This window comes from Anguilla rostrata, chromosome 8 (genome assembly GCF_018555375.3).
Source record: "Anguilla rostrata isolate EN2019 chromosome 8, ASM1855537v3, whole genome shotgun sequence".
NCBI classification, from domain to species: Eukaryota; Metazoa; Chordata; class Actinopteri; order Anguilliformes; family Anguillidae; genus Anguilla; species Anguilla rostrata.
In genome coordinates this window covers 51,347,827-51,372,746 of record NC_057940.1, presented here as the reverse complement: position 1 = coordinate 51,372,746, position 24,920 = coordinate 51,347,827, and the positions used below count along the sequence as shown (strand labels likewise).

Sequence of the window (24,920 nt, the reverse complement as noted above, 5' to 3'; positions counted from 1 at the left end):
AATCAACCAGGATAGACGCTCCTCTACACGACGTACGCACGCGCACAGACAGGATCTGTCCCTGTGCGCTCCATCTCCTGCCTCCCCTCACATCTAATCAAACAAATCAGCGTCATCTCAGGCCGATTGTTTTTTTCCTTCTTCGGGGAAGGACGCCGCGCAGTCGTCTCGCGGCGACGTAATGCACCGTCACGAGCGCTCACGTCCACCGGCGTACGCCGCCGCCGCCGTCGCGACCCGCGAACAATCCGCCCGCCGTTCGCCGCGGCCCGAATTCAGGCCCCCGCGTCCGCGCTTCTCCCAACGCCGAGAGTCGAGCGGGGAGTGGGGGGGGGGAGGGAGGGATCGCCGCAGCCCTACAAGTGGCGCGAGGAAGAGGAAGATGGACAGGAGGGGGCTGAGTCTCAGGTGTTTTTTTTTTTTTGGCAATTCCCGCTGCAGGAAAGTCAGGGTGAGATGGAAAAGAGGGAAACTGGACCCCTCGCGAAACGGACCGGACTGAAATGTTGTCGAAGGGGCTGGGGTGGAGCGAGGGAATAAGACAGGGGGAGATGAAGAGTGGGGGGGAGGGGGGAGGGGGGGAGTGAGCTGATATAACACTTAGCTGTGAAAACTGAGATTTAAAGAGGAGGAGGAGGAGCCTGAAGCTGGAGACCTGAGGAGTGCTCATTCAAGGCAGGATTGGATTCAGAGAAAGAGAACAGGAGGAGCAGACTGTGAGGAAGCAGAGAGCTGGATCTGCTGGAACAGAGACTAACACTGGGAAAGACCGAGGGAATAAACACATTATTATTATTATTATTATTATTATTATTATTATTATTAATCAATGAAATGTATTTATATAGCGTATTTCATGGCAATTATCACAATACGCTTCACAGAAAACCGTGGCCTAAACCCAATAGCAATATTATTATTATTATTATTATTATTATTATTATTATTAATCTATGAAATGTATTTATATAGCGTATTTCATGGCAATTATCACAATACGCTTCACAGAAAACCCTGGCCTAAACCCCCACAGGAGCATTATTATTATTATTATTATTATTATTATTATTATTATTATTAGGTACTCATTATTATTAGTAATGGCCAATTAAGGATAATTGAATTAATTTACACTTAGTATGACGAGCACATCTCCCGTGTGCTGCACTGGCGGTGTGTTGCTTCATGGAAGGGACAAATTTGGGGGGAGGGCGTTGGGAGGGCCGGGGCGAGCGAGGAGAGCGGGAGAGGGGTGAGAGGGGGCAACACCAGGGGGGGTAAGAACAACCGGCTGGCTGATTTTCTCAGAAAGGTCAGGCTAATGTCAGGCTACTAATTGGATTAATGTTTGCATTAACACCACCTCCCCCCTTATTCTCTCTCTCTCTCTCTCTCTCTCTCTCTCTCTCGTTCACTCCCTCCCTCGCTGTTTTTATTTTCTTCCAAAAGACGAATAAAGCTCGGCACAAGACCGGCAAACGGAGGACGACAGCGCAGAACGAGAGAAGAGAAAAGAGAGAAAACGCGAGAGGCTGACAGCAGAAGGAACACGCGATCCCCCGGCTCGTTCGCGTTTCGCTCCTCCATTCGAGAGCGCGGCGAGAATGACTGATGAAAGCGTCCGTCTGCCGTCAGAGCACGAAGCTGAGTCATTCTGTTTAATACAGAACCGCGCGCAGAGCCTGTCGCTGCATAATGAACATTTCAACACAGAAACAATGCAGGCTCGAAACGGAAAATAATCATTCCAAACGCTCGACATCTTACGTAAAAAAATATATTCAGAATATATGTCAGTTGTATCTCACGTGTACACTATATGCAGGTACTGTAGAATCCCTTTCGGGCAATTCGGAAATATATGGCATAACAACACGTACAGCGACATGTATGAAATTAATCAAACCGCTATATTTTTCAAAAAAATTCAGTTAAAATTAATTTATATTTTATCAAGGGTGCTAAAATGATTTTAGGGAAGCCCGCATTACAACCCTGTGTTCTCATGGGACTCTCAAAGTAGCTGTTCGGCAGAGGCAACTCCAGCTGTAGGAGCCGCCAGTGCCGGAGCACGTGACTGTCAGGTGTGTGTGTTTGCGGAGGTGAGCGCGGAGTTAGCGCGCGCCGCGGAGCGGGGGGGAAAGCGAAGGGCTCACCCCTGGAAGCGTCTTCTGCTCGTGCAGGGCACTCTGGGCCTTCAGCGCTGACTCACGTGCGCAGTAGGTCAGGAAGGCGCATCCTGAGAGAGAGAGAGGGGGGGAGGGAGAGAGAGAGAGACAGAGAGGGGAGGGGTGAGACTGGAAGAGTCTGCCGGTGGTGCTTAGAAACTGCCTCTAATTATCCTGTACTTGGAGGGTACACGCTCTAGCGTCATCCGGCTAGTGCCTTTCCGAGGGGCATCTTGTCCTTGGCCGAACGCACGTAGACCGGGGCACCCGGTCGGGCATGTGCACGCAGTCAGACAGAGACGCACACGCACACACACACACGCACAGATGCACACACACACACACACGCGCACAGATGCACACCCAGACGCACACTGACGCACACACACAGATGCACACACAGGCGCACACAGACGCACACACCCACACACAGATGCACACACAGACGCACACACACACACACACGCAGATGCACACACACACACCCACACACAGATGCACACACGCACACACAGGTGCACACACAGATGCACACGCACACACACACACACACACACACACACATCCCTGCACTCACAGACAGAGTGCCCCATCCACAGACTGAAAGCACACCTTTTAAAACAGCATCCCGGCCCCACCGGTCCAGAATGGCCCTTCTCTCCGGTAATACAAACATCAGACATACTCAGCCACTGGCACAGTGCCTGTGCTTTTTACGGCTAATGCCCAAGCTCTTTTATAAGACGGACCTCAATTAATATTCCCACTTCTTTACGGCACTTGTGCAAGCCAACATGCTTACTACAGCATGTCTTCAATGAGGTTTTGTTTTGATTGTGTTGCAGTCAATTTTTTTTTACATCTACATCTACATTTTTTTTACATTACAGGACGGAGTGTAGCACAGTGGGTAAGGAACTAGACTTGTAACCGAAAGGTCGCAGGTTCGATTCCCGGGTAAGGACACTACCGTTGTACCCTTGAGCAAGGTACTTAACCTGCATTGCTTCAGTATATATCCAGCTGTATAAATGGATACAATGTAAAAATGCTATATAAAAGTTGTGTAAGTCGCTCTGGATAAGAGCGTCTGCTAAATGCCTGTAATGTAATGTAATGTAACATCTGCACTGGTCTAAGCTTATTATATGCACCATGCATCACGATAAAAGCATCTAAGTAAGTAACTGTAATGTAAGTGGAATTGTTTTGCACTTTCCATGTGCTTGCCTCTGCTTCCAAATACCCATCAATACATCCTGCAAAAACCCGCTTTGTAAAACACTCGATACAAATGAAAGCAGACGTGAGTAAATATCTAAATTATTGCGTATAAATCATAAGATTATCTCACAGTTTGCAGCACGTCTGACCCCGTCGAGACGCGGCAGAGCACATTCCGACATCGCACCGCACAGCAAAGCCCGGCGCGATTCGGCACAGCACAGCACAGGACAGGACAGCACAGCACAGCAAGGCACAGCGCAGCGCAGCAGACTGCACAGTGTCGCACGGAAAAGACAGCACGCTGGAGCTCATTTAACAGGGACACAGCGGCCGTGGAGTCCAGAGTCACGTGGCAGCAGTGATTCTGGATACCTGGGTGCAGGAGGAGGAGCCACCGTTGTTCCTACGCCTGCCACAACCACTAAGACCACAGGCGTATATTAATGTGTGAGGCCTCTCTGTCACGTGTCCCCATCAGAGGTATACAGTACACACACACACACACCCATGCACACACAAACACAATGCATACACACGTTTACACAAATACACATACACACACACTAATAGGCCTTATCACGCCCACAGATCCCCGCTCCCAGGCACCGAACATGATAGATCACACGGCCCCGAAGAAGGGTAAACAATGTTCTCATCTACTTCCCCAAAATGACCCTCAAATTACAGCACAGCGTTAAGGCAAAAATCCCCATTTTCCTACTTTGACAGACGCCGGGGTCTGATTAATGACTCATACGAGACATTCGCTCAAGAACGCACAGTGACAGCCAACAACAGCGACGGCATGAGAAGACGCGACCGCTCCGGAGATTGACGCTGCTCTGCGGAGCTCCTGTCCGGTGAAGAATTACAGATTCGAGACAGCTAATTTATTTCTGCTCTCCCTGAAAGGAATCCCCAAAGCCGAGGGACAGAGGCCTGTGTTTCCTCCGTAGCGCGGAAATACATCCCGCTTCAGTCCAATTAGAGAGCACCTGTAGCTCCGTGCACGTAGGCACCAAAACTAGCGCGCTCCCAGTCCCAAACCACCAGGGAGAACACCGCGGCAAGGCCGAGAATTTAACGCCGCGCCAGCGCTCCCGTCTCGTTTCTTTGGGAAACGTCCTTCGGGAGGCGTAAAACACAGTTCGGTGCGAAACGCCGAAAACCGTGTCGTGACACCGGCTCGCTTACAGCACGGCAGGAGGTCAAGGTCTGGGAGACGGCGCTGATTATCTGGTCTCTAACGTACAGGACCTCCCCAGGCCCCGGATTCATGACCAACACCAAACTGCTCCCGGGTGACTCATAAAAACATTCCGACTGTCATCCTTCCCAGAGGATAACAGTTTAGCCAGTTTTTTTCTTTCTTTACTTCCCAAGGACAGATAGAGACGTGTGTGCAGATGTACACACACGCACACGCACACACCGAGTACATATGTATACTGTACACGTGTGTTGTGTGAGAGAGAGCGTTCTGTTAATATATTTGTTCCGCTGATAGTATAATATTATACTGTAATGTATTTCATGTTTGTTTATGTACAGGTCTGGCAATACATTCCAAGATAGTCACGCCAATACAGCATTCTTGAGAGTATTCCAGAGAGAGAGAAAGATGGAGAGAGAGCAAGCGAGAGAGAGAGCCGGAAGAGCCAGGACATCACTAATCCTAAAGCCAAGAGCCATGTTTAGATGCGCGCGACTCACGATCAGCTCTCAGGGCTCCCAGGGCACGCTGGCAGCCCTGCTGCAGTTTCCTTGTTCGTGGCGTTATCTTTTCAACGTAAGCGTCAGTCCCCCTCTTCTCCCCCTCCATTTACATCTCCATGTCTCCTTTTCTCTTTTCTCTCTCTTCCTTTTCATTTGTTTGTTTTGTTATCTGTCTGTTTTCAGACCGTGGCCATTGTTCCACTCTAATTCCGAACAGGTGGTAGCTCCATTGGCCTACATGCCGCTCAGTCTGAGCATACAGCGCAGAACACTGACAGACCTTTTTGAATAATTTTATAACGGAGATCAACAGATATTTCAAGATCTCTCTCTCTCCCCAGCCCCGCCTCAGCATATATCAGAGTGAAATAATAATATTTTTATTGATAAAAAAAACATACAGAGAGTGTTATAGTGGCTAAATTATGTGTAAGGCACATCGGCAATAAAGGGGTATCCCGAAAAAGCAAACAGGTTAATCATCCTGCGCAAATCAAACCACAGTTTTGCGTATCTGTTTTCCTATTTCCGTACGCAGTTCACGGTCTAGCGATGTGTGAAGTTTTACCTTTGTGCATGCCGGTGTATTTGTCCTTTATCACCGTCAGCTCATAGATCTTCCCGAACTGCTCGAAGATGGGCTTCAGATCTTTCTCCTCCAGGTTTCGGGGAATTTGCCCGATAAACAGTTTAATCGCGTCGGCCTCCTTCATTGGGACGTTGCGCTGGGGTGCAGTCGGAGCGCCCGTGGACAGACACTAAAACAGTGAACTGGGGAATGAACGGGACTCGGGGGAACTGGAAGAGAGCGGGTCTGGGGATGGAAGAGGAGAGGTGGGTGGTGTGAACGTGGATGGCGCAGGAAACAGTGGAGAAAGTAGTGGCCTAAATTATATCATTTATATATTTTGATTTTTCTGCATGGCTACACTTTCTCAAAAAGTCACAATACGACATAATAGTTATAAAATAAACACATATAACCATAATATACACATATAACCGGCGCTTTTAATGCAATGTAACACAAACAATTAAAATACTTTAAAAATGCAAAAAATAAACAATAGCTCGTGCGCCACAAGAATGGCAAGAACACGTCCATTATAATAATTAATTTTTAAAAAGCAGCCAATGGCAATACACGCAAAACCATATTTAAAAACCCATGCGCATGTCGCTTTATTAACAGTAGCTCGAATCGTGTATTACCTTCTGTTTAGGATGTAGTCCTCGGGGAGTCTGTGCAAATTTGAAATATTAATGTGCATCAACAGTAACAGTCTCTACGTTGGGCTCCTTTGTTTAACCCTACCGTGGGTATAGTGGGACTGTATATCAATGTATGGGGGCGCTTCTCTTTGTCCAGTTAGGTTGACGTTATAGTCACATACGTACACGTAAGACGTTACCTTTTACACACCCAAGAAAACAAATACCAAAAGAAAATAGCTCAGTTTTGAAAATATCCAAATGTTAAGAATACTCCAATATGTGGCTTATTTCCTTCTGTTCTTCTTTCACCGGTTTCTGGTCTGTTCCTTTTGTCTTTCCCTTCGTCCCCAAGTGTTATGTTCAATTTGTCCCTCTTCTTGTGCTTTTTGTGTTTTTTGGAATTCTACCAATGGAGATAGCCTAATGCTAGTTATTTTTTTGTGCTTCGCTTCGGTAGAGTTGCAGCCTTGATGTCTTGACAAGCGATTGTACCAAAGCACTGATAAATCCGTGTCGCGCTTTTACGTCCTCCCTCCAGTTAGAATGCGAGCGTGTGACGCTCTTATCTATCTACCGTTCCGTCCTGTATCACTTACAGGTTTGTGCTAGCCAACTTACATATACATAGTCCAACCTTTCCCTTGTCACCGACAATAATTACTAAATTGGATCCCCCAACGGTTTCCACACTTATCAACTATGTTGTCGTGATTATCCAAGCTAGCAAGCTAGTATTGTGTTAGATAATACAGGCTATCGTTTCCGTTCTTCGGTTTGATTATTATGCATTGTACCATTAATAACCGTGCAATAATAAGTAAAGGAATATATGTCGTTACGGTTTAGATGTTTTCTCGAGTGCTGCTTCTTTTTTCCACCCCCTCGCTTTGACGTTGTCGGCCGGTGTCTCCCTCTTTCTACCTCTATCTCTCGCTCCCTCTCCCTTGAGCTCTGACAAACTGCGATGTAGCGGGAGGGACAGTCAACAATTCGTCACCGATTGTTCACCCGAAGATCCCTTTCAATAGGCTACTTGAAAGGATTTTATTTTATGTTTTCTGCTCATTTTCTCTTGTAGATACAATCTTGAAGTACAACAAGCGTGTCTGAGTTGTAGTTATATTAGCCATCTTTAACCATAATTTGAGGAGGTTGGGGATATAGCCGTAAAATGAGAGTAGTAGGCTACTCTTATTGTCTGTATCAGTGGACTGTGAAGTAGATTATATAATCACCATTGCTTGTGTCCTGCTTTTTCAAAGAATAGAGTTTGTGTGTTGTACTGTTACATTCAAACACATTGTAGATTATGGACATTTATTTCTCTTTTCGTTTTATGTACGCAAATCATTGGTTGACGGTACCTGACATCAAGGTCCGCCGATCCGTCTATTGTTCTCTCCGCGAGATCTGACCGTGGTGCTGAAAGCACATTGTTTTTAAAGGCCAGCACAACTTTATTGGAAATAAGGCGCCATACTTAAAATATACACACACACACCGCACGCGCGCGTTTGCACTACAACACAGATGCTACTGAAAACACAGTACTGTAGACTGCAAAAAAAGCATACGCACTCCTACTTCGAAAACTGACTAAGTAGGTTACTTAAAATGGTATCCCTTTACTCAGTGTATAATGTGCACAGACTGTAATCTGTAGTGTATAGCGCACATTTGAGTGTCCACCGGAGCGTGTATGTGCATTAATATTAATTGCGCGTATTTCCAAACGACAGAAAGATGTTCCGAATGGTGGCGTCTGTCCATGGTCCTAAAATCCACTCGAACACGTACGTTCTATTGCCGCCTCGCAGGACTTCGTCATATTTTTTCGCTTTGTTGTTCATCAGCTTGCTGCCTACACTACTCTCATCTTGTTCACTGTAAACATCTACTGAGTGTTAGTGATTTGGCCCGAAAGGTCACCATCTGCCACCCCCTGGATGCTCCCTCTGGCCCTGCTTTACTGATCCCGTAAGCACGTGTATTATTACGCGGCTTCTAGCCAGCTTGGGCACAAAGTAGAGTGACTCAGTGCCCGTGCGAGTCGTGGGGGGCATAAGCGTACAGTCTCGCGCCTCTCGTCTGCGTGACTTCCCGACAGATTAAAGTCCACCTTGTGTATTTTCAGCCGTGCAATTTTAAATCGTCAGCGTTGCCGGGAAACACTGACCTCTGGCGTGTGATCAAAGCGCTTCCAATGGAACTAGAATTGCATGTAAAAACACTTCGGCAATACGGTGTGGTGCTACCATGAAACTATTTATACCATATGTACAGCAGAGATTGACAGAGAAAGGCACTGATTTGCAGATACGGTATCTTACACTGGCGAATAAAAGGCATTAGCTAAGATTTATTACATTTTATAATCACCAGACATTAATGTCGGTAACCAGCTAGCAAACAGCAGAGAAATTACAACAAATTACAAAAATGTGTTTTATTGTACAACAGATTCAGAGTAACAAACACTATTTCAATGCATCATTAAAAAAAAACTTTCCTTTATTTACAGATAAAAGATAAATCGTAATGGAGCAGGAAGCAAAAGATTCCAACTCCACATCTGCTCCTCAGGCACCATGGGAAATCTTACACTCCGTCAATATCATGGCTTGTCCAAATATTTGGCTGTAGAACAACGGGGATATTAAGTGGGTTACTCTAAACCCACAGGAAAGACACAAAGCAAATATGTCGACAATAAATATGACTATAAATGAGGGGGAAAAACATTTCCGGAAATCTGAACTGTCTCCACCACTGAGAATTCAGTTATTAGCCTTGAAGCGGAACTGAAGGATGTCCATTTCACTGGATTAAAAAAATTGCAGCAAAAAAATAAAATGTTGAATGGGAGGGATGTTAGCGGTCTGTGCCCGTGTTAAAGCGCATGTGTGTGTATGGGAGCGATGTTAGCGGTCTGTGCCTGTGTTAAAGCTCATGTGTGTGTATGGGAGCGATGTTAGCGGTCTGTGCCCGTGTTAAAGCTCATGTGTGTGTATGGGAGCGATGTTAGCGGTCTGTGCCCGTGTTAAAGCACGTGTGTGTGTATGGGAGCGATGTTAGCGGTCTGTGCCCGTGTTAAAGCACGTGTGTGTGTATGGGAGCGATGTTAGCGGTCTGTGCCCGTGTTAAACCACATGTGTGTGTATGGGAGCGATGTTAGCGGTCTGTGCCCGTGTTAAAGCACATGTGTGTGTGTGGGAGCGATGTTAGCGGTCTGTGCCCGTGTTAAAGCACATGTGTGTGTGTGGGAGCGATGTTAGCGGTCTGTGCCCGTGTTAAAGCACATGTGTGTGTGTGGGAGCGATGTTATCGGTCTGTGCCCGTGTTAAAGCACATGTGTGTGTATGGGAGCGATGTTAGCGGTCTGTGCCGTGTTAAAGCACGTGTGTGTGTATGGGAGCGATGTTAGCGGTCTGTGCCTGTGTTAAAGCACGTGTGTGTGTGTGGGAGCGATGTTAGCGGTCTGTGCCCGTGTTAAAGCACATGTGTGTGTGTGGGAGCGATGTTAGCGGTCTGTGCCCGTGTTAAAGCACATGTGTGTGTGTGGGAGCGATGTTAGCGGTCTGTGCCCGTGTTAAAGCACGTGTGTGTATGGGAGCGATGTTAGCGGTCTGTGCCCGTGTTAAAGCACGTGTGTGTGTATGGGAGCGATGTTAGCGGTCTGTGCCCGTGTTAAAGCGCATGTGTGTGTATGGGAGCGATGTTCACGGTCTGTGCTCGTGTTAAAGCACATGTGTGTGTATGGGAGCGATGTGAGCGGTCTGTGCCCGTGTTAAAGCACATGTGTGTGTATGGGAGCGATGTTAGCGGTCTGTGCCCGTGTTAAAGCACATGTGTGTGTATGGGAGCGATGTTAGCGGTCTGTGCCCGTGTTAAAGCACATGTGTGTGTATGGGAGCGATGTTAGCGGTCTGTGCCCGTGTTAAAGCACATGTGTGTATGGGAGCGATGTTAGCGGTCTGTGCCCGTGTTAAAGCACATGTGTGTGTATGGGAGCGATGTTAGCGGTCTGTGCCCGTGTTAAAGCACATGTGTGTGTATGGGAGCGATGTTAGCGGTCTGTGCCCGTGTTAAAGCACATGTGTGTATGGGAGCGATGTTAGCGGTCTATGCCCGTGTTAAATGTTGTGTGTGTATGGGAGCGATGTTAGCGGTCTGTGCCCGTGTTAAAGCACATGGGAGCGATGTCAGCGGTCTGTGCCCGTGTTAAAGCACACGTGTGTGTATGGGAGCGATGTTAGCGGTCTGTGCCCGTGTTAAAGCTTATGTGTTGTATGGGAGCGATGTTAGCGGTCTGTGCCCGTGTTAAAGCACATGTGTGTGTATGGGAGCGATGTCAGCGGTCTGTGCCCATGTTAAATCTTGTGTGTGCATGGGAGTGATGTTAGCGGTCTGTGCCCATGTTAAAGCGCTGCACTCAGAAGTCCTCCTGGTTGCTCCTGCTGTCCCGGAGCTCTGTGAGAGACGACAGCACCTCCCTCAGGTCCCTCCGCCCCAGCTGCTTGCCTCCTCTCGTCCGCACGCTCACTGCCCCGCTCTCCCGCTCCTTCTCTCCCACCACTGAGAGAGAGAGAGAGAGAGAGTCAGAGTCAGAGAGAGAGAGAGAGAAGAGAGTAAGAGAGAGGGGGGAGAGGATAGAGAGAGAGTGAGACAGAGAGAGAGAGAGAGAGAGTCAGAGAGAGAGAGAGACAGACGGGGAGAGAGTGTCAGAGAAAGAAGGAGAGAGAGTTAGGGAGAGAGGGGGGTGGGGGGGTGGGAAAATGAGGTCAGGACACCACTGACAGGGGGAGCAGCAGGCAGTGCAGCTCAGCGGAGGAGAAATGTGACTCTTCCAAGCAGAAGTCTGGGGGCCTCCGCACCTCTGACCAATGCACTTAACCCACTCTCCCTCGGCAAACACCCAGCAGTGTCATACGCTACAAGGCACCGTGGAAAAACGCCTCTGCCATGACAAAAACGGAGAGAACGATTGCCTCCCCCCTCTACCCCCACTGACACCCCCACCACTGCTGCCCGACACCATCGCCACCCACCGAGTATGTAGTTGTACTGGGCCAGCTGCGCCGTGCGTATCTTCTTGTTTAAGGTGGCTCCGATGTCTGCGTCCAGGTCCGCCATGAAGCCCGCCTCCCGGAAGCTCTTCGCCACCTTAATTCCGCGGTGGGGGGGGTGGGGGTGGGGGGCAGCGCACAAACACGGAAAGAAAGACACGGTTTCAGTGGGAAGCGCTTCGTCAAGCGCCGCGCTCACAAACCCGACCGCTGACGCGCGCTGACCTGTTGCGCGTACTCCTCGGTGCTGCCCCCTATAGGAATCACCATGACCTGCACTGGAGAGAGCCAGAAAGGCCTGAGCAGAGAGAGGAGAGACAGTGAGAGAGAAATAAAGAAGAGAAATTGACACTGAAGCTTGTGTAACAGCAATTTAATAAATATGATGACACACGCGCTTCCAGATGTGTCAAACTCAATGAGATTCAGTCACTCGCACACGCGCACTAGCGCACGCTAACAAAACGCACCATTTCCCAGCGAAGTTCTCGGCCAGTATGGCGATCATGCGCTCCAGCGACCCCAGGACGGCTCTGTGGACCATGACCGGCCTGTACATCTCTCCGTCCGCCCTGCGAGAGAGGACCGCACACGCGCTCAACCGCGGAGCGAGAGAACGCCGTCGACCGCGACCGCGACTGAACCGCGGTGTTCGACCGCGACCGAACCGCGGTGTCGACCGCAACTGAACCGATGTCGACCGCGACTGAACCGCGGTGTCGACCGCGGCGACGCAAGGACCCCGCGGTTGCCCCCCCGCCGCTCTCTCACCCCACGTATTGCAGGTCGAATCGGATCGGCAGCTGGAAGTCCAGCTGTATGGTGGCGCACTGGTGCTGTCGGCCAATGGCGTCGCGGATCTGGATGTCGATCTAGGGGGGGCACGGAGGCACAGGGACAGAAGCGGGCTCAGAAAGGGGGGTTCGGGGGGATGAGCCGCCAGCACACCCGTACCTGACCCAGCACCCATCCTCCCAAATCTCACATATTCCAGGTCAAAGTTCCACACACTTAAGCACACATTTATGGGGATTTGAAGAACCAACAAGGCCCCCCCCCCACACCCCTCTCTGGCCCTTACCTTGGGCCCGTAAAAGGCTCCATCCCCTGGGTTCACTTCCCATGGTTCCCCAAACTGCTTCAGGCTCCGCTCCAGCTGCTGCTCGAAAGAGGGGGGGGGGGCCGGGAGAGGGAGGGGTGAAAGGTCATCACCACTCACCCCCTGTGTCTGGACACCGTTCTACAACTCCCTAGCTTTCTTTCAAACTGGGCTACAGTAGAGCTTTAATGATAAGTGCCATTGATCAATGGCCTTGGTCCCCATCTGCTGGAAAAACAGTGTTACTACAGATTGCCCCTTACCCCCCTCTAGTGGAGAAATAACTTTACTGCAGGAGCCATTCAAGTTTGCCAGTCAGAAAACTACTAGGACACAACGCAAGTGTCTAGGACTGCTAGCACGAAACATTCAATCAGTCAGATTATTGACCATAGAGTTTCTTGTTAATGCACGCCTCACTACATTTTTACACGTACTCTAGTCAGAGAGAGTTACCTCCGACAATGCATGCAGCTAACATTACCTGTGTTTGCTGAGGATTCCAGGGCGTGGTCATGGCAACACGCCTGTGTGTATTTACAGTCGGAAGAACACTGTGCTATAACTGCAGTATAAAGAGCAGCGGTGTGCCCTGTGTGGGGGGGCGGTTTGGGGGACGGACCTCCTCAGCGCTGTCCCACAGGGACGGCTCCCCCAGGCAGGGGGTGGGGCGCGTGGACAGCAGGCAGCGGAAGGAGAAGCCGAACACCGTGTACACGCTGCGCACAAACTCCAGACAGGAAGTCATCTCCTCCTCCAGCTGAGCGAGAGAGAGAGAGACAGAGAGAGAGGGAGAGAGAGAGGGGGAGAGAGTGAGAGTGAGAGAGGTGGAGAGAACTTCATCACATAATACTACAGTTCACAAACACACATGCGCACAAACACACACAGTGTATACATATAATGTGTATACATATATATATATATATATATATATATATATATATATGTATATAACCACATTATTCTGTTATTACTTTTTGTCAAATGCAAATGCTAATTTTGTTTGTTAAATGCAAATTCTAATTTTATCATGTCAATAAAACACTTTGAATTTGAGAAAAAAGCGAGAGAGAGTGTTTGTGAGAGAGAGAGAGACGGATAGGCAGAGAGAGATGAAAACCAGTGAACAGGAAGTAGGAAACAGACACAGAGGACATTATTACACATGAGTGTGTGTGAGCTGCAGCAGAGCTCAGTCCCCTCATTCTGCACACGGTCTATAACTCCTCCCTGCTGCATGACCTGAACCCAACACAGAAATCACCTGACGGGGGCTCAGGGTGCAGAGGTGCAGCGGGGGGAGGGGGGTCCGTACCTGCTCCGGGGTGCAGAAGATGTGGGCGTCGTCCTGGCAGAAGCGGCGGACGCGGGTCAGGCCCGTGAGCGCCCCCGACAGCTCGTTGCGGTGCAGCGCCCCGAAATCGGCCCAGCGCAGCGGCAGCTCCCGCCAGGAGCGCACCCGCTGCTCGTACATCACGCTGGAGCGGGGGCGGAAAGGGTCCGGAATCAGCCCCGAATGAGCCCCGAATGAGCCCACAATGAGCCCACAATGAGCCCACAATGAGCCCGGAATGAGCCCGGAATGAGCCCGGAATGAGCCCGGAATGAGCCCGGAATGAGCCCGGAATGAGCCCACAATGAGCCCACAATGAGCCCACAATGAGCCCACAATGAGACCACAATGAGCCCACAAGGAGCCCACAAGGAGCCCACAAGGAGCCCACAATGAGCCCACAATGAGCCCACAATGGGCCCACAATGGGCCCACAATGAGCCCACAATGAGACCACAATGAGACCACAATGAGACCACAATGAGACCACAATGAGCCCACAATGAGCTCACAATGAGCCCACAATGAGCCCACAATGAGCCCAGAACAAGCCCACAATGAGCCCACAATGAGCCCACAATCAGCTCACAATGAGCCCACAATCAGCTCACAATCAGCCCACAATGAGTCCACAATCAGCCCACAATGAGCCCACAATGAGCCCACAACGAGCTCACAACGAGCCCACAACGAGCCCACAACGAGCCCACAACGAGCCCACAATGAGCCCACAATGAGCTCACAATGAGCCCACAATCAGCTCACAATGAGCCCACAATGAGCCCACAATGAGCTCACAATGAGCCCACAATCAGCTCGCAATGAGCCCGCAAGCGCGCGAATGAGCCCGCAACATGACCGCGCAAAGCCGCAGACGAGATCTCCCCACTAAGAGCCCACAATGAGCCAAAGAGCCGGAAGAGCGGAGATGAGCCGGAATGAGCCCGAGATGGAGCCGGAATGAGCCGGAATGATGCCTACCACAATGTAGTCCCAAACAATGTGTCAACAATGCAGCCCACAATGAGAAACAGAATGTAGTGTGACAAGGAGAGACAGAGCAGAGAGAGCGACAAGGAGAGGCCAACAGATGACAGACACAATGACACATCACAAGTGGTGGCTCACAATCGCCCCCCCTATCGGCCACGGCAATCGCATGACCAACAACGAGAAATCACCACATGAGAGCACACAATGAGACCCGAGAAGATGCCGCCCAATGGACGCGTCACCTGAGCCCCGACAATGCTAGCGCCCAAATGGCCCAGACACCAGCTCCAGCCAGAGCGAGCCCACACAGTGAGCCAAATCGGGGTCCAATCGAGCCCCAACAGCTCACAATCAGCCCACAATGAGTCCACAATCAGCCCACAATGAGCCCACAATGAGCCACACAGAGCCACAACGAGCCCACAATGAGCCCACAATGAGCCCACAACGAGCCCACAATGAGCCCACAATGAGCCCACAATGAGCCCACAATGAGCCCACAATGAGCTCACAATGAGCCCACAATGAGCCCACAATGAGCTCACAATGAGCCCACAATCAGCTCGCAATGAGCCCGCAATGAGCCCGCAATGAGCCCGCAATGAGCCCGCAATGAGCCCGCAACGAGCCCACAATGAGCCCACAATGAGCTCACAATGAGCCCACAATGAGCTCACAATGAGCCCACAATGAGCCCGGAATGAGAACACAATGACCCCACAATGAGCCCACAATGAGCCCAATGAGCCCGGAATGAGCCCACAAGGAGCCCACAATGAGCCCACAATGAGCCCACAATGAGCCCACAATGAGCTCAGGACTGACATTGATGCTGCTATTCAATAGTCATTTACAAAGGGCAATCAAAATAGCCAATAAAAGCAGACAGAAATGTAAAGGCCCCTCCCCCTTGCATACCAGTGGGCGGGGCAGTTCATGGGCTTGAGGGCGTATGTGTGGGGGTGGCACTGCACCAGGAACATGTTATCACTGTAGTGCTCCCAGTGGCCAGAACGCTCCCACAATGCAGTGCTAAAGAGGGTCGGGGTCATGACCTCGCTGAAGCCCCGCCTCCTGTATTCACTCTGAAACATGAGAGGAGAAAGAGAAGGTGAAAAGGGGAGGGACGGAGATTAAAGCCAAATTATACATCAGAATTACATTTCAGACAACACACCTTATTTAAACATTTAAATTTTAGAAATTACAGCTAGGTAAGAGAAACAGAAATAGGCACCAATATGCGAATTGGTGTGGAACTCCAATGTGCTGCATACAAGCACCCATGTTGCAATATCAAATATTGAGCGTGTTGTAAATGTGCGGTCAGCGTGTTGTAGATGTGCGGTCAGTGTGTGCGGTCAGCGTGTGCGGTCAGCGTGTGCGGTCAGTGTGTGCGGTCGCGGTACCTTGAGAATCGTCAGATACGCTGTAAAATGGCGTCCGATGTGCGGTCGGGATCTCTTAACGAAGTCGTTTCATGTGTTGTTTGTAGAATGCAGTCAATGCACGTGCTGTACATTGATAGTCGCACGTGTTGATACATTTGGTGTCAGTGATGTGGTCAGCGTGCGTTGGTACTGATGATGTCGGTCAGTGTGTGATGGGTCAGCGTGTGCGGTCAGCGCGTGCGGTCCGGTACCTTGATGAAGTCGGTCAGCGTGTTGTAGATGTGGTCAGGTGTGCGTCAGCGCGTGCGGTCGCGGACCTTGATGAAGTCGGTCAGCGGTTGTGTTAGTTGCGGTCAGGTGTGCGGTCAGTGTGTGCGGTCACGGTACCTTGATGAAGTCGGTCAGCGTGTTGTAGATGTTTGGTCAGCGTGTGTGGTCGCGGTACCTTGATGAAGTCGGTCAGCGTGTTGTAGATGTGCGGTCAGCGTGTGCGGTCAGCGCTGGTGTAGATGTTTGGTCAGTGTGTGCGGTCGCGGTACCTTGATGAAGTCGGTCAGCGTGTTGTAGATGTGCGGTCAGCGTGTGCGGTCAGCGCGTGCGGTCGCGGTACCTTGATGAAGTCGGTCAGCGTGTTGTAGATGTGCGGTCAGCGTGTGCGGTCAGCGCGTGCGGTCGCGGTACCTTGATGAAGTCGGTCAGCGTGTTGTAGATGTGCGGTCAGCGTGTGCGGTCAGCGTGCGGTGCGTACTGATGAAGTCGTCAGCTCGCGTGCGTCGGTACCTTGATGAAGTCGGTCAGCGTGTTGTAGATGTGCGGTCAGGTGTGCGGTCAGCGCGTGCGGTCGCGGTACCTTGATGAAGTCGGTCAGCGTGTTGTAGATGTGCGGTCAGCGTGTGCGGTCAGCGCGTGCGGTCGCGGTACCTTGATGAAGTCGGTCAGCGTGTTGTAGATGTGCGCTCCTTTGGGCAGGAAGAAGCAGCTCCCGGGGCTGACGTCGTTGAAGAAGAACAGCTCCTGGTGCTGAAGCAGAGCCGGGCGCACGGGTCAGTGGAGCTCGCTACGACGCTAACGCCGGGCGGGCGGGCGGGCGAGAGAGAGAGAGAGCGCGCTCACCTTGCCGATGCGCCGGTGGTCCCTGCGCCGCGCCTCCTCCCGCTCCTTCTCCCACTCCTCCTGCTCCTTCTCCCCCGGGAAGCAGACCCCCAGAGCCCGCACCACGCCCTCCTCGCCCTCCTCGCCCTCCACCGTCACCGACGAGAACTGAGGCCGGAGCGAGAGAGAGAGAGAACAGGCCACCGGTCAGATTAGCCTCCTACTGAGAATACAGCAGCGATGCGCGCGCGAGGCTTCCCGACAGCCCCACCGCCGGTGGATTCATCTTTAGCGCAGCGGTTAGCGCCCCCGCCCATGTAGCGAATTCGCACCGACCCGCGCAGCACACACAACACCCATAGTGGTGTGCGAAGCGGATCGGAAGTCGCAGGCCTCACGGGCACTTGCAGTATCTAGCCATCCTTGGCGGAATGCCTCGACCGACGGGCCACCCCCCATTAAATGGTGGCTATGCATATGCAAACTACGCATGCTATAACTAAGGATGCACTGCCAAAAGTAACAGCACCAGGGCGTGCTCCCTGTTCACCGGTCGTCTCCGTGCTTAATGTCAGCTGCCAAGCCCCCAGTCATTACACATAATATTACCACCAACATTGCCTTAGTGGCATTGCATAGAAGTTTTAATGTCACATCTATGCTGTGTCACATCGCTCATTCTGTAGTTCTACGTACACTGTGCACGAAATCGTGTGATAACAATTTCAGGTATGTGTATGGTGTGTTGTGTTAACCACCTGTCACTTGAAGACCCTGAGGTAGCCGGTGTGAGGGACAAGCGGCCCCCTGCACACATGTAGCGAATCCCCACACCTGAAAAACACACGCGCGCACACACACACACACACACACACACAAAGTGGTGTGCGGAAGACAGAGAGCAGAAACGTACGCAGGTCATCAATTAACCCCACAGAGAGACAACTTTGTCAAAGTAAATCTAGCCCATCCATTACGGCCGGAACTCCTTCCGACCCACGGGCAATTTTTCACCCCACCCGATTAAAAATGTGTGGACTATGCACTATGCAAACTACGCATGGCTATAAATTCTAAGGATGCACTGCCAAAATGTAACTAAAGCATACAGGGCGTGCTTCCCTGTTCACCACAAGTCTCCAGTGTATTCTTTTATACTGTACAGCTGCCAAAACCCCCATTTTTGATTCACATAAAATACGCCAGCAGTGAAATTTTACCCTCACCGGAAACATTGGCCCTTTAAGGTGCAAGATCACAAACATGTGATTAGAACGTTCTTAACTGAACATTCTAATGCTGATGTCACAATCGCTGCCGGTAATTGAAAGCAATTGAGTTCTAGAACACTGACTTGGAGGGGAAAAATGCATTCCAAAAACCCAACTCTTCAGGGTTAATAGTGGTGTATGACAAGATGTGTGTGGTAGTTAAACACACCTGTACACTGTGGCAGTGGCTCCAGACATCTCCTCCTCAAGCAGCTGCAGTCTCAGCTGGTTGTCCTGCAGTGGACAACACAAAAAGCACCCAATACCCAATAAGCTCTAGGCTACAGGGCGAGCACCTTTATACGCTTCAACCCCCAGTCACTGTTCCCCTTTTCCAGAGGTGGAAAGTCCAGGGGTCAGAAAGGAAAAAGTCCTGCCACGTGTCTCTTCCACCCACAAACTCAGCCAGCTGGTTTCACTAATTAATTAGTTCCACCTCCTGGCTGAAGAACTGAGCTAATTAGCAAATCCAGGTGACTGGAACAAAAACACTGGGAAGGAGACTTTTACTTTCTGAACCTGGATTTTTCACTTCTGCTCGTTTCACAGCTGATCTGGTATCAGGTTACAGCTGCCCATGCCCTGCTCTCGTCCTCCGTGTGCTGAGAGGCTGCTTTACAGACCAGAGAGACACGGAGCAGGAAGCCTGCTGACACAGGCCCCGTTCATCTCACACCAGCACCTGGAAGAGCTCCTTCAGCTCCGGCACGCTGAGCTCCAGGCTGCAGAAGGGGAGCTTCAGGGAGGCCGTTCTCCTGCACTTCTCCTCCAGCTCGCCCAGAGAGAGGGAGCTGATTGAGAGAGAGAGAGAGAGAGAGAGAAGCGGGACGGACAGAGAAAGAGAGAGAGAAAGAGAGAAGGGGGACAGGGGAAAAGTGAGAGGGAGAGCGAGAGAGAGAGAGAGGGAGAAAGGGGACAGGGGAAAAGTGAGTGAGAGAGAGAGAGAGAGAGAAAGGAGGGGAAGAGAAAGAGGGACAGGGAGAGAGATAGAGGAGGTAGGGAGAGAGAGAGATAGAGGGAAAGAGAGAGGGCAGGACAGAGAGAGAGGGAGGGAGAAAAATATATTAGCTCATATCCTTCAGTAGGCCAGAGCGCTTGTTTATGCTGTGACCATCAAAGACGATAAAGCACCACGGAATAAATCAAAACAGCAGAGCGGTGTTAATCACACACACCACACCCGTCTGAGGGAGGGACACAGACCTGCTCTCCAGCCGGTAGTCACAGTAGAACCCAACCTCCGTACTGCCCCCCCGACCCACCGCGGCCCCAAAATGAGCCTCCAGCACCCCTCCCAGCACACAGGCGCCCGACCGCCACACCACCTGCAAGAGAGGAGGAATGAGAGCCTGTGTTCTGATCTAGCGGCCGGTGACATCTATGGTAATTACTTCTTATTAGTCATGGAATTCATGGTATAAGCATACACAGTGCCTAACAAGTACAACCCATTTTTACAACTCTACAAACACTAGCTGGGATTCAATCACCATTTGCACTTAACCTTGACTAGCTAACTAGCTATTAAAAGTAAGAATTATTATTTGTGCAATGCTTGCATTTACTCGTAAGTGAAAGTTATGGACAAATTTTGATTGGCCAAAGGGCAAAGGTTAATAAACACGAACGCTTCTGCCACTGCTGTGATGTCATAGTCCGAGCAGGTCTCAGTGTCTCTCAGGCTCACTGATGTGTCGGTGTGACAATCGACGGTCTAAGTGAGCTCGTACCTGTTTGCCCTCGGCGCTGTCGAACCCCAGCAGGTGCAGGTCACAGTCAGCCTCTAGAGGGCGTGCCAGCTCCCACAGTTCACCATTCACCGAGCTCACGACTGCACCTTTAACCCTGCTGACACACAGTGGAGACAGTGGAGGCGCACAGTGATGACACACAGTGGCGATGATGACACCACAGTGATGGCAATTTGGACACAGTGGAGGCGCACAGTGATGACACACAGTGGAGATGATGACACCACAGTGATGGCAATTTGGACACAGTGGAGGCGCACAGTGATGACACACAGTGGAGATGCGGCGCACAGTGATGACAATTATCAACAGCACAATCCACCACCACTTCAGCCCTTTTCTCCCATGCACAGAAACAGAGGAGGCAGACAGAATATTTTAGAGGTGGAACAGAATACAGAGCCGGTCAGGGGTCACCGGCTGCCTCAGTGCTTCTGAGTGCGTGTGCGTGTGCGCACGTGTGCGTGTGTGTCTTACCGCGATTTCTGCGCGACATGCAGGGGCGTGGTGACGCCCGCCGTCCCCTTCACCGTCCTGCCGTCCGGCAGGCGGACTCGTAGCTCCTCCCCCTCCGTCCTCCCATCCTGCTCCCCTCGTTTCTCCCACAGGGACTGGAAGACGCGCAGGCGCTCGGAGAGGCACGGGGACAGCGGCTGCTGCTGGGGCCGGGGCCAACAGAGAGCAACAGGAAGAGAGAAATAAAGACAGGAAGGAGAAAGAAAAACAAAGGAATACAAGTAAGATACAGTGATAACTGCAGCGGGTGACCAAGATAAAAAACATTAAAAACAACAGAGGTGGAAAATCCAGGTTCAGAAAGCAAAACTCCTTCCCAGAATTTTGTTCCAACCACCTGGATTTGCTACAGTTCTTCAGCCAGGAGGTGGAACTAATTAGTGAAATGAGCTTGCTGACTTCATGGGCAGAAGAAACACAAGGCTGGAGTTTTACTTTCTGGCCCCTGGGCTTCCCACCTCTGTTTAACCATATCAAGTAGCTTATGGTCTTTCAGGTTGAGCTACGCATTAACCATAGAAAAAGACTGCAGCCACATCGCCGACAGTAGCGAAATAGTGATGCACAGTACAGTAGAAAATCACAAAATAATAAATGCACAGCATCTTAACTTGGCGACAGAAATAAAGCTACTTAATCTGCTTCGTGCAGTTACTCCCTGACATCACAACACCAGAGCAGTTTGCAATGGTAACAGTATGGAAATCGCGACTCTAGCATGCTATGACAGTATGGCAACAACAAAACGAATAGTTCAGAAAATATGTAAGTACATATATAAATACTAGAACTCTCAAAGCTACTGATTTTAGCTGCCCTGGCCATGGTAATTCCCATTAATGTAAAGCAAGCAATGAGGCACACACCTTACAATAACGTCTGTATGATAAAAGCGATGAACCAGATCGAGTTCGACAAACTGGCAATGCCTTCAGCGCGGTCACCAACATCATGATTCAAGTAACCACATCAAAACTTTAAAAATGTCACAAGGTAGCTAACTAGCTACATGAACTTGATCCAACACTCTCTGCCCTCCTGCACGCCGCCATAACACCGGAACTACTGCAATACCAAAGGCCGTAGCTGGTTGGTCGAAATTCGGAACGTAAGAGCGCATCTATTGGATGCACAGCATTACGGTAGATAAAATTATCCAATCATTGCTCGGAGCTGTAACGAGGGGAGGGGAGAATCGTCCAGTACTGAAACGCAGAAGGAATGTACGCAGCATCGAAAATGCAGTCTGCCGAGCGCGAGCCTCGAACTGGGGGTTAATTGACGGTGCAGACTACCCATAGACTGTATAAAAATAGAGACTACCTCATGGGAACAGGCTTTCTCATCGGGGATCACTCAATATAATGTTTGTAATAGAAAACATATGCGCTGTTGTAAATAACACTCAGATCGTGCGGAGCATTTCAATTACAGCTTAATCAAATTAAAATTTCCATTTCGAGCGATTTTATGTAACAGAATTACTAATTTAGCCCACCGGATAAATTGCAAGTAATAGCACAGTAATTACCGAACGAGATGGTAAATGTTATGTGTTAAATTATATGCACAATTTCAGTTTTCACTGTTAATGTCTCACAGTTAAGTGTTAAACCACATTTTTTAAAACGGTTGTGCATATTCGGCGTTCTTGTGAGCCAGCAATAGCATAAGCATAGCATTTTTGCATAAGCCATTACAAAACGGAGTGTCCTGGTCATTTAAGCACCACTACGTCGGAGCAGGCTAACTAGAAAACGGTCTAAAAATACCTTTTACTTCGTGGACCTGTCAGCACTTGATCCTAAAGTGGTGTCAAAACAGCGTCATTTGCAACCATAAATCGAATAGTTGTACGGAATTACGAAATAAAGGCATCCATGCGCCTATTGAGTATTATTGAAAGTTTTAATGTGGGCTAGCAGCTTTGCATAATGTGCACAAACGACACAATTGGGAAAGAAGGATGCGAACGGTTTTCGTAGCAATTCACATCTGTCTAAATTAGTTTATTTTCATTTTCTACAAATAAATATTAGTACTTAAGGTTCTCTCTCACAGAATGATGCTAAATAATAGGCACACGAGTCCTAGCACAGATCATTTAAGTTTTTGAGTTTTTTAAAATGTGGTGGTTTCCTAAAATAGAATGCTGAAAACTCGGAAACGCATTAAAATGTAACGACCTTCGGCGTAGGCCTAGATAAGGGGTTGGTTATAGAACGATATATTGGTCAAATCATAGACGGTAGAAAAACAAAGAATTCGCGACCGTCCAAATGGCCAGGGAAATGTGAGACGTCATTCTTTGTGCAGCACCCAAACAAAACCACTAGAGGACGCACATAAACCAGAAGCCATCGTGATTGCTCACGGCCCAGACACGCAGCAGTCCACGTTTAAAATGGCCTCTCCTAAATATTCATAGGCTATTTGCATGCGAACGTTTTCAGACACGCGCCGGTGAAGACCACGGGATCATAGCACACACGCTCACACCGCACGCCGTGCACTATGGTCTTAAATTGAACTGGAGCCAATTAAATGGTATTTAGAAACTATATCTGGTCCGTTGCTACCAGTAGCCTGAAACGCCCTTTGAGTGAAATGAAAATACTGACAGAAACTGAAGCAAACTAAAAGAAAATGTAATTTAAAAAAAAATTTATTTTTATTTAAAAAAAATTTTTTTTTTTTTTAGAACTTTTGGTTTAGGGCAGGGGTCTCAAACTCCGGTCCTGGAAGGCCACAGTCTCTTCTGGATTTTGTGATTTCCTTTCAATCAGCAACCAATTAAGGCCTTGGAACCAAAGTACACACTCTTTAGCCAATCAGTAGCTTAAATGAAGCACTTAAGTGAAGGAACACGTCAAAAACCAGAAGACACAGCGGCCCTCCTGGATTTCAGTCTGAGAACCCTGGTTTAGGGGGTAAAGTAGCTGAATTAAAATAATTCAGGGACACAGCTGGACATTAAAAATGTAAAAATTGTACAAGATGTTGAGTGTGCTCAGTAAACGTGTAGTGTGTATGCAAGTGTGAAACAACTAATTTATTGTACAGTTTCGATTTCAATTTAAAATATTTTGTTAAAAATGTGATAAGCCTCAGACCCAAATCTTTGTTATTTTCAAGAAGCCTCTCTCTCTTTTCATAATACTGTAACAAAACGCTTATTTACTTTTCATTTACACACATACTCGCATGGAATTGATTGCTTGGTCTAAACCCATTGTGTACAAAATGTAAAGGTGGTTTCATTTTCGAAAATTCTGCTTTTAATTTTCTACTGTCCAAAGAAAAAATGAATATGTACATTTCCCATTCACACTTCAGACTGAAAAAAAAAAGTGTCACACACAAAAATGGCCCATTTGTACTGAAGTCACAATTAAGTATGTGCTTAAGCTCTTATACAGGGACCAGGTCACATTCTTCAAAACAGCTCCAAGATGTATGAAATGAACCAAGTTATGTAGCTGACAAACTGACAGATTGGCAGCTGAGCATAAAAAAAATAAAAATAAAAAAAAATTCAAAATCACAACAAAAAAAAATCTAAGTTCAAAGAGGCACCTAATATTCTAGCCAGTCACACAGACATCGACCTTTAACCAATTCTTTTTAATTTAGCTGAAACATCGCATACAAGTTTAACGAGTTTAATTATTTGAATATTGCCGCTACAGTTTACTATCCAACCATTTGTGAAGTTTGTCAGTTCTTCTTGGTGAAAGAATAATGTGCGAAAAGAAGCAGAAAGCTAAAGAGGAGGGAGGAGAGGAGCCAAAAGAGGAGAGGAAGAGGAGGAGAGGAAGAGACCAAGGGCAAAAAGGCTGAGACACAAGAGATTAAGAAAAGAGAATAGTCAACGGTCAAATGTGGAAAGACGATAGGAAACAAAAGTAGCTGTCTGAAAGATGTATGGTTTTTTCTTCTTTTCTTTTTTTCTTGCATCAACTACGGCAGCCATGCCCAAAATGTCCATACAAACACCACACTTCCCTGCTACTTTATAACAAAAAAAAATAAAGAAATTAAAAAAATTATAATTTAAGATAAACAAAATAAAATCAAAA

At 48.9% G+C, this 24,920-nt stretch overlaps 2 protein-coding genes across 2 annotated transcripts in view; both read right to left on the bottom strand.

Moving 5' to 3' along the window:
• Positions 1 to 5,864, bottom strand: part of LOC135261966 (CUGBP Elav-like family member 3) — a 34,131-nt gene extending 28,267 nt beyond the window's left edge. The window contains exons 1-2 of the mRNA XM_064348679.1: positions 5,680 to 5,864; positions 2,157 to 2,239 (exon numbers count right to left, since the gene is read on the bottom strand). Coding sequence (XP_064204749.1) covers positions 2,157 to 2,239; positions 5,680 to 5,824 — 228 coding nt within the window. The 5' untranslated portion in view covers positions 5,825 to 5,864. The remainder of the gene's footprint in view (positions 1 to 2,156; positions 2,240 to 5,679) is intronic.
• A 4,587-nt stretch (positions 5,865 to 10,451) lies between these two features.
• tars2 (threonyl-tRNA synthetase 2, mitochondrial) lies at positions 10,452 to 24,912 on the bottom strand. Its single transcript, XM_064348625.1, is given in 18 exon segments — positions 10,452 to 10,901; positions 11,375 to 11,489; positions 11,618 to 11,690; positions 11,863 to 11,964; positions 12,164 to 12,264; positions 12,474 to 12,551; positions 13,114 to 13,251; positions 13,810 to 13,972; positions 15,739 to 15,905; positions 17,133 to 17,231; positions 17,325 to 17,471; positions 18,059 to 18,137; positions 18,744 to 18,808; positions 19,257 to 19,365; positions 19,778 to 19,899; positions 20,305 to 20,419; positions 20,803 to 20,984; positions 21,708 to 24,912. Coding segments are annotated over 18 exon segments (2,085 nt in total). The 5' UTR covers positions 21,795 to 24,912; the 3' UTR covers positions 10,452 to 10,758.
• Positions 24,913 to 24,920: the final 8 nt, after the last annotated feature.